Here is a 13,406-nt window from a genome sequence, read left to right on the forward strand (position 1 = left end):
GACTGTCCATCTTTCTCTTTTTTAAATAAAATTTTTTTTTAATTTTCTGTCTTAAATATACACCCATTCTCTCTCTTAAATCCCTTATAAAATTCTATCCAACTGGTTTGAGCCAGTACTAAGTAAAACCAAAATGTGTCACTCTGCAAAAAGCCCTAGAAATTTTATAAAGCAGTTGAACTAAAACAAACAATATTTTTAAGCCAAACTAATCTGGTATTTCATGTGGTTCAATCCCCCATCCCAACATGGGAAATCCACAAATATTCGTTTTCAAATCAAACGTAGATGAGCCATATACTGTCATATTATTAGGCCGTATTCACACCCATTGACAGTCTGTCCTTCATTAATTAACGTAGTCCAGCTTTTCACTTGAAACATAAAGGTTGCTGCTCACAAGACATGACGCAAACTAAAGATGCATATGACTATATAACCCAGATTTCATGTTCAAAGTCAATTTCATAAGGTTACATCCCTGGGATAAAATAACAGGAAAAGAACAAGTCCTTTTCATCCTTTTGCAACTTACTACAATGTGTTTTAAAATGTTAAACCTCACACCATCTCTCCTTTATTAAAGCTTTAAAAATGCTTAGATGGAAACAAATGAGATGATATAAAGGTAGAAAATTCTGCAGAAAAAAATGCACACATGTGAAGCATTATGTCAGCTAATCATGAGCTAAAGAAAAGATGAAGTTAGTTTTAATGTTAGCTGGAGGGAGAGCTCTTAGCTGGAAATAAAAAAAGAAATAGGAGATAATGCAAATGGGGAAAAAAATGCCAAAGGGGGACTGACAGTATTGGAACATACGTCTTTAGGAAAAAGAGTAAGGGACAATTTTACTGAACAAGAAAAAATATCAGTTAAAATATGTGAAGGTATTTTGTGTGTTTTTCCACAGCTTATGACTAAAATAAAATTATACATAGTAAACTAAAGTGAAAAGTAAAAGAAAAAGATATTATCCAAGAAATCGGACTACTCATAATAAGTGTGCTGAGGACAAATCACTAAGGTCACCAATATCTGGTTTTGTTCTTATCCTAATGACACTGTCCTCCCTGCCTGCACTGTCTTCTAGGACAAAGAAGGATATAAATAAATAAGTTCATAAATAAATAAAATGATAGAATTTCCTGCCAAATGCCACTGTTGAAGACAAAATCAAAGACTAAATTATAAATAAGGAAATTGTGCCAGGTAAATTTTGGATATCTTTACTGCTGGTGGTTTGGGGTTCCTCTAAAATGCACGGCAAGCTCTTAGCTGCAGCCCAGAAGTACTTGGGGTGCTTGTTGGCCGGCACACTTTAGGCTTTGCACATCCAGAGATGCTGATTTAGAAAGTCAAGGATCCCAAAAACTGGCATTCTTAAGCAGCTCCTCAGAAGATTATAAATGCCCTTAGTCCCCAGCTTACACTTTGATGAAACTACTGCCTAAAATCAAACACCTGCTTCTCTACTATGGGGATTAACATGTTTGTTTGTTTGCTTTTTGAGGAAAAAGATACAACATATTTGGTAGCCAGTGAGTTACCCTAATGAAAATTATCTGTTCTCATGATCAAAATGGTTTCCACAGGTTTCATCAAGCCACACTGGACGGCAACTTAACTATATATGATTAGAAAACGCACACCAACCCTTTAATTAACTGTACAAAAGCCCTTCACAAATGCTGCTAAAATTTTTACTGAATTTGCTTTATGAGAAATTTAAAAGATATGCAAAGAAATTATATATACATATACAAAGAACAGCTAGATACACAAACACACACACATATATATACACACACACACACTCCAGCATTTACTACTACTGTATCTAAAAATTCTAATTTGTTTTTCATTTCATTTGTCTGCAAAAACTCCCACAAATGTGTTAAACAGGAAGCTCCTCTTGGGCCCCTTCAACACTTTAGACCCATGACTGGCAATTTTCTCTATGACTGTTTTTTCTTATCTCCTTCCTTCCCTGTGTTTCTTTGTTCTGGATAACCAACCCCATGGCCCTTATCCACAGGTACACGCAGCCACTTTATGGGAAAGATACACAGTTCTGTCTTTGCTCCACAGCTGTTTCAAACTGATTTTCATTCATCCTAATATGAGCACTTCTGAGGGAAGAATATGTGTCAGGCCCCGTGGAGAAACGGACCCACAATTACAAATGTAAAATGGCCTTTGTTATTAATAGAAAAGGGATGGCTGATAAAAACACTGTTGTTGTTGTTTCTTTTTACCTCCAGCAAATTAAAAACAAAATATTAAGACTTCCCTGGTGGTACAGTGGGTAGGAATCTGCCTGCCAACGCAGGGGACACGGGTTCGATTTTTGGTCTGGGAAGAGCCCACAGGCGGCCGGGCAACTAAGGCCCTGTGCCACAACTACCGAGCCCATGAACTCTGAGCCCGTGCTCCTCAACAAGAGAAGCCACCGCAATGAGAAGCCCACACACCACAAGGAAGAGGAGACCCCCCACTCACTGCAACTAGAGAAAGCCCACACACAGCAACAAAGACCCAGCACAACCAAATACATACATAAATACTTTCTTTTAGAAATAAAATAAAATAGCAGGGTGCTCCAGAACACAGAGCAAGAACAGCACCAGAAAATCTGAAGTGGAGATCTGCAGCTGAGCAGGATGCAACAGGGGCCATTTCTGTCATTGCTAGAGTCATTTCAATAGCCGAACAACACATTCTGGGGCGTCATCATAGTCTAAGTCGGCGTTTCTCTAGATTGTACTAAAGGGTAAAGAACTGCTCGGTTTGCATCCATTATTGACCTCACAAATCAGAGAACTGATGCTTGAAGCCTGGACACAGAGCGGGTGGGTCAGGCAAGGCTGAGGTTCTGGATACCCTACTGTCTTGCTCATGAGAAAATGACGATGGGAGAAGAGGTGTCAGTAAAAGGGAAGTTTGTATGCTAGTTGACTCTGATCCAGCCTAGATGCAGAGAAGCCAGAGTGTCCTCTCTGGTGGGGGCTGACGGCCCAGCATGAAATCTGTCTACACACGACTCACAGGATGTCCTGCAGTGGCCTCAGCACCGCTGCAGCAGCTCCACCTGAAGACGCTTCTGTATCGATCATGTCTCACGGGATTTCACACGAATCCATCTCGGGAATATTTTCTAGTCTCTAATACCATTTTGGGTCAGAGCCAGAGGCAGAGAGGAAATCTCTCACCTATTAGTTCAGAAGAAGAAAATACTTCCTGTTCTGAAAGGAAGACTATGTCTCTGCTAAATACTCTAACCTAAGGACAAATTACTTCACTAGTGACATGTTCTTTAACAAGCCTCCACTTAATCACTGAAATCAAATGTTTTTTCTTTTTAAAAAAGTTTAGCTCTACATGTACTCCTTGCACACCTACTTCATAGTAGGCAGGGTGCTGCCTCAGACACTTGACAAAGAATAAGACACAGTCCTGCCCTCAAGGGCTCTGGGTACCTCCAGGGGAATAAGAGCTGGACCTTCTAACACAGCGTGGTAGGCATTATTCTGGAAGGGTGGTGGGAACGGTGCTCCAGGAACACCATGAAGCCTGGGAGGTCTGGGGAACCCTTCGGAGGGGATGACAATGGAGATGGACTTTAAAGTGTGAATGAGATTTTACTGCAAATGAAGAGAAGGGGAAAGACCTTCTTGGCAAAGGGAGCATGAAAAAAATCCACGCGATGCAAAAGGGAAGGAGTCTTTGGGGACAAAGAGTATCGTGGGGCAGAGGCGCAGGGCAGGGAGATGTGGACCATGAAACCGAGGAGATAAATGGCAGCCAGAGGGAAAGGACCTTATCAGTCACGCAGAACAGCACATTTTATCCTGTAGGAAGGACAACATGGCAGCGCCCGGAAGGTTTATAAGAAAGGGTTTTGCAAGATCCAATCTGCATTTTTAGGAAGAGATGTGTGGTGGCTTACCGGGGGAGAGGGGGTGACAAAGAAAAGGCTGGGAGACCAGTTACAGAGCTTCAGCGAGATCATTCATAACACATTTTAGGGTGGCTCGATGCTCTTTGGTGAACATCATCATTTTCCCCCATATGTTCTTTAATTATACGTGAGGTTTTCTCCTTAAATTATCTATTGAAGCTGACATATATTCCTATTCCAAATACATCATCTGTGGTTTATAAAATCACATTCCACATGAGTAAACGTTCAGGTAAATACTTAAAAGAATTCTCTTACCTGAACAAAGCTGTTCCACTTTCGTGTAGTTTAAAGATACTATGTCATTAACCCAAGCGATGATGTCATGTCTGCTCATAGTCTCTTGGGTTATCGAGGTAGAATACACATTGACCGCCATTCCCCAACTAGAAAAAACAAACAAATAACATTTATTTACCTACAAGGGAAAAAATGAACTCAGAAAGATGACAGACATCCATTCAAGGTCTGGATCCCTGGCAGAACTCTAATACAGTTAAAATTCATACATGGTTCATGCATCATCATTTTATACCTCCCTCAACTTGACTCAAATGTTGTTCAGGCTCTGAGATTCCTAATCTCTCATGTAATTTAGTGTCTCACTTAGAAGATGAGTTGGGAACAATTTTTTTTTTTAATATCAGCTTTAGAGAAAAGGAAATTTCCTTCAGAAACAGGATACATACATGTTTCATTAGAAATAAAAAATCTTCACCAGATAGTCTCTATCCCTAAAAACTTTGGGAAAAAAAAATTATACAGAAAGTATTTGGAACTGACTGCATGAGTCCTCCCTTCATCTCTGACTGTTAATACTCTCCTTCTGACCATTCCATGACACCTACTATTTCCCCCAACTTTTCTCTGGAGGGGCACACAGTGGCTGCAGAAAAAGTTAACAGAAAAGGTTTGCTTTGCTTAAAATACTTTGATAGCTATAGTTTGGTAAAATTGGTTTCCTCTTTCTAATTAATAAACAATATGTTTAGGGTAGCTTTAGATTCACAGCAAAACCGAGTGGAAAGTAGAGTTTTCTCATATACCCCCTCATCTGACAATCTCCCTACCAGCTGGTACATTTTTGTTACAATCGGTGAACCTACACTGATGCATTCTCATCAGCCAAATTCTACAGTTTTCATTAGGTTCACTCTTGGTGTTGGATATTCTCTGGGCTGTGACAAACACACATTGACATGTATCCATCACTGCAGTATCACACAGAATCCTAAAAAAAAAAAAAAATCCTCTCTGCTCTCGATTCATCCTTTCCTCCCACCATTCCTGGCAACCACTAATCCCTCTTACTGTCTCCATAGTTTAACCTCTTCCAGAAGGTCGTACAGTTGGACCCATACAGTACATAGCCTTTTCAGACTGGCTTCTTTCACTAGTGCACATTGAAGGTTCCTCCATGTCTTTTCATGACTTGTGAGCTCACTTTTTTTTGCACTGAATAATACTGCACTGTCTGAATGTATCACTCACCTACTGAAAGACATCTTGGTGGCCTGTAAGTTCTGGCAAATATGAGTAAAGCTACTATAAATATTCACGTGCAGGTTTTTGTAAGTTTTGATTCATTAGGATAAATACCAAAGAGCACAACTGATCTGGGTCATATGCTAAGAGTGCAATTTTATAAGAAACTGCCAAACTGTCTCCCAGCACGGCTGTACCATCCTGCATTCTCAAGAGCCATGAGTAAAACTTTCTATTGCCCCATGTCCTCATCAACACTTGGTAGTGTCAGTATTTTGGATTTTGGCCATTCTAATAGGTGTATACTGGAGAAGGAAGTGGCAACCCACTCCAATACTCTTGCCTGGGACCCATGGGCAGAGTAGGCTGGCGGGCTATGTCGTCCATGGGGGTCACAAAAGAGTCAAACGTGACTTAGTGACTCAACAACAACAACAAAACCCAACTCTTTAGAGACTTCAAAGTGATATTCTGTTATCCTTTTATTAAATTCAAGTCTAGTTGACTTACAATGTTGTATACATTAAAGTGATTCAGAGATATATACACACATACATATATATTCTTTTTCAGATTCTTTTCCATTATAGATTATTGCAAGGTATTGAATATAGTTTCCTGTGCTATACAATAGGTCCTTGTCATTTACTTAATGTATTCTAGTGTGTATATATTAATCCCAGACTTCTGATTTATCCCTCCCCCAACTTTCCCCTTTGGTAACCATAAATTTGTTTTCTATGTCTATGAGTCTGTTTCTGTTTTGTAAATAAGTTCATTTGTATTTTTTTTTTTAAGATTCCACATGTAACTGATACTATACAATATTTGTCTTTATCTGTTTGACTTATTTCACCGAGTGTGACAATCTTTAGGTTCATCCACGTTCCTGCAAATGGCAATATTTCATTTTTTTAATGGCTGATAATGTATCTACCACATCTTCTTCACCCATTCATCTGTCAATGAACACTTAGGTTGCTTCCATGTCTTGGCTATTGCAAGTAATGCTGCTATGAACAATGAGAAACAGGTTACCTTTTTGAATTAAATTAGAGTTTTCATCTTTCCTGTACATATGCCCTGGAGTGATATTGCTGGATCATATGGTAACTATAGTTTTCTTTTTTTTTGATCCTATGGCTTGTGGGACCTTAGTCCCCCAACCAGGGATCCAAATCTATGCCCCCTGCAGTGGAAGCAGGTCCTAACAACAGGACCAGCAAGAAGTCCTTATTTTTGTTTTTTTTAAGGAACCTTCATACTGTTCTCCATAGTGACTGTTCCAATTTACATTCCCACCAGCAGTATAGGAGAGTTAGTTCCCTTTTCTCCACAGCCTCTCCAGCATTTATTATTTGTAGATTTTTTGATGATGGCCATTCTGACTGGTGTGAAGTGATATCTCATCATAGTTTTTACTTGTATTTCTCTAATAATTAATGATGTGGAGTATCTTTTCATAGGTCTACTGCTCACCTATATATTTTCTTTGGAGAAATGTCTATTTAGATTTTCTGCCTATTTTTTGATTAGGCTGTTTATTTTTTGATATTGAGCTGTATGAACTGTTTGTATATGTAGGAAATTAAGCTCTTGTTGGTTGCATCGTTTGCAAATCTTTTCCTCCATTCTGCAGGTTGCATTGTTTATGGTTTCCTTTGCTATACAAAAGCTTGTAAGCTAGAGTAGGTCCTGTTTATTTTCGCTTTCATTTCTACTACCATGGGAGACTAACCTAAGTATTGCTACAATATTATTTCAGAGAATGTTTTGCCTATGTCCTCTTCTAGGAATTTTAAAGTGTCATGTCTTATATTTAAATCTTTAGGCCATTTTGAATTTATTTTTGTGTATGGTTTAAGACTGTTCTAACTTCATTGATTCACATGTGGCTGTTCAGGTTTCCCAACACCACTTGCTGAAGAGACTGTCTTTCCCCCACTGTGTACTCCTGCCTCCTTTGTTGAAGACTAATTAGCCACAGGTATGTGGTTTATTTCTGGGCTGTCTACTCTGTTCCACTGATCCATATGTCTGGTTTTGTGCCAATGCCATGCTGTTTTGATTACTGTAGCTTTGCACTATTGTCTGAAGTCTGAGAGGGTTATGCCTCCAGCTTTGCTTTTTCCCTTCAGGATTGCTTTGGCAATTCTGGGTCTTCTCTGGTTCCACATAAGTTTTAGGATTATTTATTCCAGTTCTGTGAAAAATTTCACAGGCAATTTGACAGGGATAGCATTAAACCTGTAAATTGCTTTGAGTAGTATGGTCATTTTAACGATATCAATTTTTCTAATCCAAGAGCCTGAGCTACCTTTCCATTTCTTTGAATCATTTTCCATTTCCTTTATCAATGTTTTATAGCTCTTAGCATGTAACTCTTTCACCTCCTTGGTCAGGTGTATTCCTTAGTTTTTTCTTTGATGTGATTTTAAAAGGTTTTGAACTTTCCCCTTCTGATATTTTATTGTTAGTGTAAAAAATGCAACAGATTTCTGTATGTTAATCTTGTACCTTGCTGAATTTGTTTATTGGTTCTAATAGTTTTTGTGTGGAGTCATTAGGGTTTTCTATAAAGAGTATCATGTCATCTGCACATAATGACAATTTTACTGCTTCCCTTCCGACATGGATACCTTTTCTTTTTCTCATCCAATTGCTGTGGCTAGGGCTTCCCATATTATGTTGAATAGAAGTGGTGAGAGTGGGCATCCTTGTTGTGTTCTAAAATTCAGCAGGAAAGGTCTCAGCTTTTCACTGTTGAGTATTATGTTGGCTGTGGGTTTCTGATAGTTGTTATTATGCTGAGATCTGTTCTCTTTATACTTATTTCAGTGAAATATCATGAATGGATGCTGAATTTTACCAAATACTTTTTCTGCATCTACTGAAATGATTATTTGATTTCTGTGTTTTCTTTGTTGATATGATATATCATATTGATTGTTTTGCATATGTTCACCATTATTGTGGCCCTGGGGTAAACCCAACTTGATCATACTGTGTGATCCTTTGTTGAGGACTTTTGCATCTGTATTCATCCAAGATACTGGCCTGTAATTTTTCTTTCTGGTACTATCTTGGTCTGGTTTTGGTATCAGGGTGATGGTGGCTTCACAGAATGACTTTGGGAATGTTCCCTCCTCTTCAATCTTTTGGAAGAGTTTGTCAAGGACTGGTGTAAGTTCTTCTTTGGATGTTTGGTAGAATTCCCCAGTGAAGATACATAGGCCTGGAGTTGTGTTTGCAGGGAGGTTTGTTTGTTTGTTTTGTAATTACAGATTCAATTTCACTTCTAGTGAATTCTATCTATCCAGATTATCTATTTCTTCTTGATTCAGTTTTGGTGAGCTGCATGTTTCTAGAAACTTGTTCATTTCCTCTAGCTTGTCCAATTTGTTGGCACATAACTGTTCATAGTATTCTACTGTGACTTTTTATATTTCTGTGGTATTGGCTGTTATTTCTCCCTTTCATTTCTCATTTTGTTTATTTGGGTTTTCTCTCTTTTCTTCTATTTATTCTTGATTTATTAGCTAGAATAATTCTACAGAGAGAAATTTCCTGATATTGATCATATAAGAAAGGCAAGATAGATGCCTGATTCTTTCCCTATAACTTCAGATTCTCAAAACAAAGAGGTAAGTTTCCTAATAGTCTCCAAACATGACCAATGAGGTTTTTATTTCTGAAGTGTAATTATGAACTTACAGATTTAAACACATTTTATACATAGTTTATATCACTGGCTTCTGAGTTTTTTCTGACAAGGTTCTAGTAGTCTTTGCTAACTTCCCTGCCTTCTGGTATGAGAAAAAGCTTCAGGCTTAACTTGTACATTTGCTGCCTTAGACCTAAAAGCAGTCATTTCTCCAAGAGTTCCTTATTCCTTTGGTCACAAATACTAGAGACAATATTTTTAAGCACAACTATATACAATAGAAAAATATAGACATACAGATTTTACACAAAAATCTACACATTATTAAAGTTGTTTTTGAAATTCTTATTAACTCTAAAGCAACAAAAATCAGCTTTCTACTTAAAGTGCTAAGTGACAATTTTATTTTATAGGTAAAGTATAAAAATAAACATCCATCCATCTTCAGAAGCACCCTCATCTCTAAATTTTCTTCCCCTGAAGATGTGAAAAAACTTAAGACACTGGCATCCCCACAAATGTGACCACAGTTACTGCCTTTCCACAACATTATTAAAAATGCTTTTAATTTTTTGCTTAATAACTTCTATTGTTTTCCTTATTATTTAGCATACAAACCATTTGCTTTTAATTATTAGTCAATTTAAAAAAAATCAACCATGTAAATTATATAAAACTTCAGTAAAAATAATTCAACATTTAAAATGGTTTGGAATGTCTGGTATAATTTTCATATACCGGCATAATTTTTGGCAGTCCATGTACTTTTCTAATGGCTTTGCCTGCACGTAGTAGGGAGAAGCTTTTGCTTTAAGAGGCAACGTACTACTGGAGGATGAGGCACCAAGGCCCAGAATTGTGCCAGAGGGCGAAAAGCCAAGTTGGGATGAAATTTTTGCTCTAGATGATTTAAACACAAAATTAAACGCAAAGCAGGGGACACACAATCAGATCTGTGTTTCAGAAAGATTATCCACAAGTAAGTGAGTAAAGATGGTCTGTGGTTACATAACAGAAAGAAATGCAGAACAAAAGGACAGGTTGAAGAGTTATGATAGCTTTTTAAAAAATCCATAAGAACGGAGAATCAAGTCATTTGCTACAGGTTCTGTCAATGAATCACACTCTTTTCTGCGTCTTTATCGACAACGTTCACCAAAGGACAACAATTCTTTTCTACTGAGACATCCGGTGCACAAGAGCAAGTAAAGCATTATCTGCCTTCAAGGAGCTCATTAAGATGACTAGGTTCAACAATAGAATAGCAGCTGATTTTTGCTTTAGTAAAACTTCAGTTAATTATTTACTAGACTCACACTCTAACCTCAACCACATCCCCATCCCCACCGGACACAACAGCAGTCCCCAGAAACCCTGAAGTAAGAACATACATGTGTTGAGGGACCTGTGGGCAAACACAGACAGAGGACAGAGCAAGAGTACGGGTGGAGCAGTCAAGGTTAAGAGTGTTTTCTGACATTTTCTAAAATAAAACAGTAATGATGCATCACTTTGCCGACAAAGGTCCGTATGGTCAAAGCTATGGTTTTTCCAGTAGTCTTGTACGGATGTGAGAGCTAGACCATTAAGAAGGCTGAGTACCGAAGAATGGATGCTTTCAAACTGTGGTGCTGGAGAAAACTCTTGAGAGTCCCTTGGACTGCAAGGAGATCAAAGCAGTCAATCCTAAAGGCAACCAACCCTGAATATTCACTGGAAGGACTGATGCCGAAGCTGAGGCTCCAATACTTTGGTCACCTGATGTGAAGAGCTGACTCATTGGAAAAGACCCTGATGCTGGGAAAGATTGAGGGCAGGAGGGAGAAGGGGATGACAGAGGATGAGATGGTTGGATGGTGTCACCGACTCAATGGACATGAGTTTGAGCAAACTTAGGGAGATAGTGAAGGACAGGAAAGCCTGGCATACTGCAAACCATGGGGTTCCAAAGAGTCTTTGCAACTTAGCAACTGAACAACAATATACCTACTTCAAACTAATACCAATGGAATCAACATAGTTCATTTCTATTTACCATCCATGCTGATGGAATATTCTTATAATCTATCTTCTCCATATTTTACCAAGATACTTCTAAATTCATTTCAGTTTGTGGTTATCTTTCACCTCCTCTATTAGTTCCCCATTCAAATGTGTGACACCTTTAGATTCTGCAAGGGAGAGATTGAGGTCCAGATTTCCTCTGTGCAGGGAAGGCAGCTGAAGTAGAAAAAGAATTCTATTTCTTCTCTGCCAGTCACTCTTTTCTCCCCCTAATTCCTTCAGAAAAAGAAAACTTTCTACAGGTGCAACTTCAATACCTTTAAGCTGAAATTATTCATCTGACTCAACAATTCACAAATGAGAATTTATATTTCTCCAAAGGTTAAACTCAAGGCTGGTGGAATTTAATAGTCTTAGCTCTTAGGTAAACATCCACTAAAATCTGAAGATTTCATTATAATTTCTTAGATGCCAATCTATATTACAATATCAAGGTGAAAGTACTGGTATCTACTTATTCATCAGATATGTTGTATAGATAACAAAGGAATTTTTCTATCATTTTATAGTTAAAGTGGTTCCCTGCTCCCATTTTGACTCTTGAAAAAAAAAAATCCTATGAGGGGAGCAGGGCAGGAATTGTATTCTTTGTGGCTAAACGTGGACTTCTAGTCTTTTTGAAGGACAATTCAAAATATTAATTTTCAAAATTTTACTGAGTAATTTGCAAAGACTCAGGCAAGTAAAGTAAATGGCTAAGAAAGGTAAGATAACATTGAATGCTACAGAATAAAGAACCAACGTACTGTGCAGGGTTTATTCTGTTTGGCTCTTCAGCATGCCTGTTCCAGGGAAATTACTGTTTATTCTTCGATGACCTGACATCTGGTCTCTAGGACAAGCATTTCTCTCTGTGTCACCCTTGTAAAAAAGGAAGTCCAAGCCCTGTCCTCTAATTTGCGGCTTTCAGTTGGTACTTTAACTAGATCACTATGTGTTTAAAACCTGGTAAGTACAACAGCACTGAAAGTAGTAAGTAAGAGACAATTTCCTAGCACGTCGGTCTCTGGGTCACACATTTTGATATGGCATTAAAATTTCATTTTAAAATGAACTTGCACAGCAGAAATTAACACAACATTGTAAACTAACAATATTTCAATGAAATAAATTTTTAAAAAATGAATTTGCACCCACTGCTCCTTCTTGAAAATAAACGAATAATCACCACATAGTTTATACACAGTGTATAGTTTATATACTGTTTCTGGAAACGTTCAAATGCCTTTCTGGGAAACTGGCACTATATATATATATATGCGTGTATATATATAATCTATAATGTTATATATTATATTATAGCAGCTAGTATATAATATATATATAATATTGTGTACACACTATATTATATACATATTATATATATGTGTGTGTATATATATATATACACACACATATATACATACATATATATATATTTTTTGCAAGTGAGAGAAAGAAAAACACACAGAAAAATGAAAATCCCTTCCAGCAGGTGAAGTCACATTTCTGGCTTGTCCATGGATAGTGATCACTGACACATGTGCCTTTGGAAAAAGGCCAGCCTTAGCCTGAGGGCCAGTATGTTGATTTTGCCCCATTTCACCCTTATGCATGGGCTTCCCAGGTGGCACTAGTGGTAAAGAACCCACCTGCCAATGCAGGATACATAATGAGATGCAGGTTCAATCCCTGGGTCAGGAAGATCCCCTGGAGAAGGAAATGGCAACCCACTCCAGTATTCTTGATGGAGAATCCAATGGACAGAGGAGCCTGGCAGGCTCTAGTCCATAGGGTTACAAAGAAGGGACACAACTGAAGCAACTTAGCATGTATGCACCTTGTATGCAGCATTTGGGGGTGGTGGCAGGACAAGTGCACTAAGTTTATGCTCTGCAGCAGTCACTCAGCCACACAAATCAGAGACTGCATTTCTGCTTACTGAAACAAAAGGAATTTTATGTAACTAAGTGGGACTTGAGTTTGCCTACTGAACAAAGCCTGGATAAAGATTTGGCAAGCCCCAAACTATGGAAACCAAAACATGGATTCTACCCCCTCACCAGTGATCGGCTCCCAAACCAATGACAAAGTAGTCCAGAATTTTGTCCAAGAACAAACTGGGCCAGGTTTGTGAATTATTCCAGAGGAGGGCCTCTTCAAAATGTGACAAGCATATAAAATGTCACAGCTAACAAAAACTGGAATTATTTCTTACATAATTCATTCTGTCTCTGTACCCCGCACTTACAAAC

General features: G+C 38.1%; 1 protein-coding gene across 8 annotated transcripts in view; it reads right to left on the reverse strand.

Annotated features, from left to right (window-relative positions):
• Window positions 1-13,406, reverse strand: part of MAPRE2 (microtubule associated protein RP/EB family member 2) — a 208,534-nt gene that overhangs the window by 67,332 nt on the left and 127,796 nt on the right. For all 8 annotated transcript variants that reach the window (XM_081562455.1, XM_081562457.1, XM_081562453.1 and 5 more), the window contains one exon: window positions 4,218-4,345. In XM_081562455.1, the coding sequence (XP_081418581.1) occupies window positions 4,218-4,338 (121 nt within the window). In that variant the 5' untranslated portion in view covers window positions 4,339-4,345. The remainder of the gene's footprint in view (window positions 1-4,217; window positions 4,346-13,406) is intronic.

This window comes from Giraffa tippelskirchi, chromosome 14 (genome assembly GCF_054371585.1).
Source record: "Giraffa tippelskirchi isolate mGirTip1 chromosome 14, T2T-mGirTip1v1.2.pri, whole genome shotgun sequence".
In the NCBI taxonomy this organism is placed as follows: domain Eukaryota; kingdom Metazoa; phylum Chordata; class Mammalia; order Artiodactyla; family Giraffidae; genus Giraffa; species Giraffa tippelskirchi.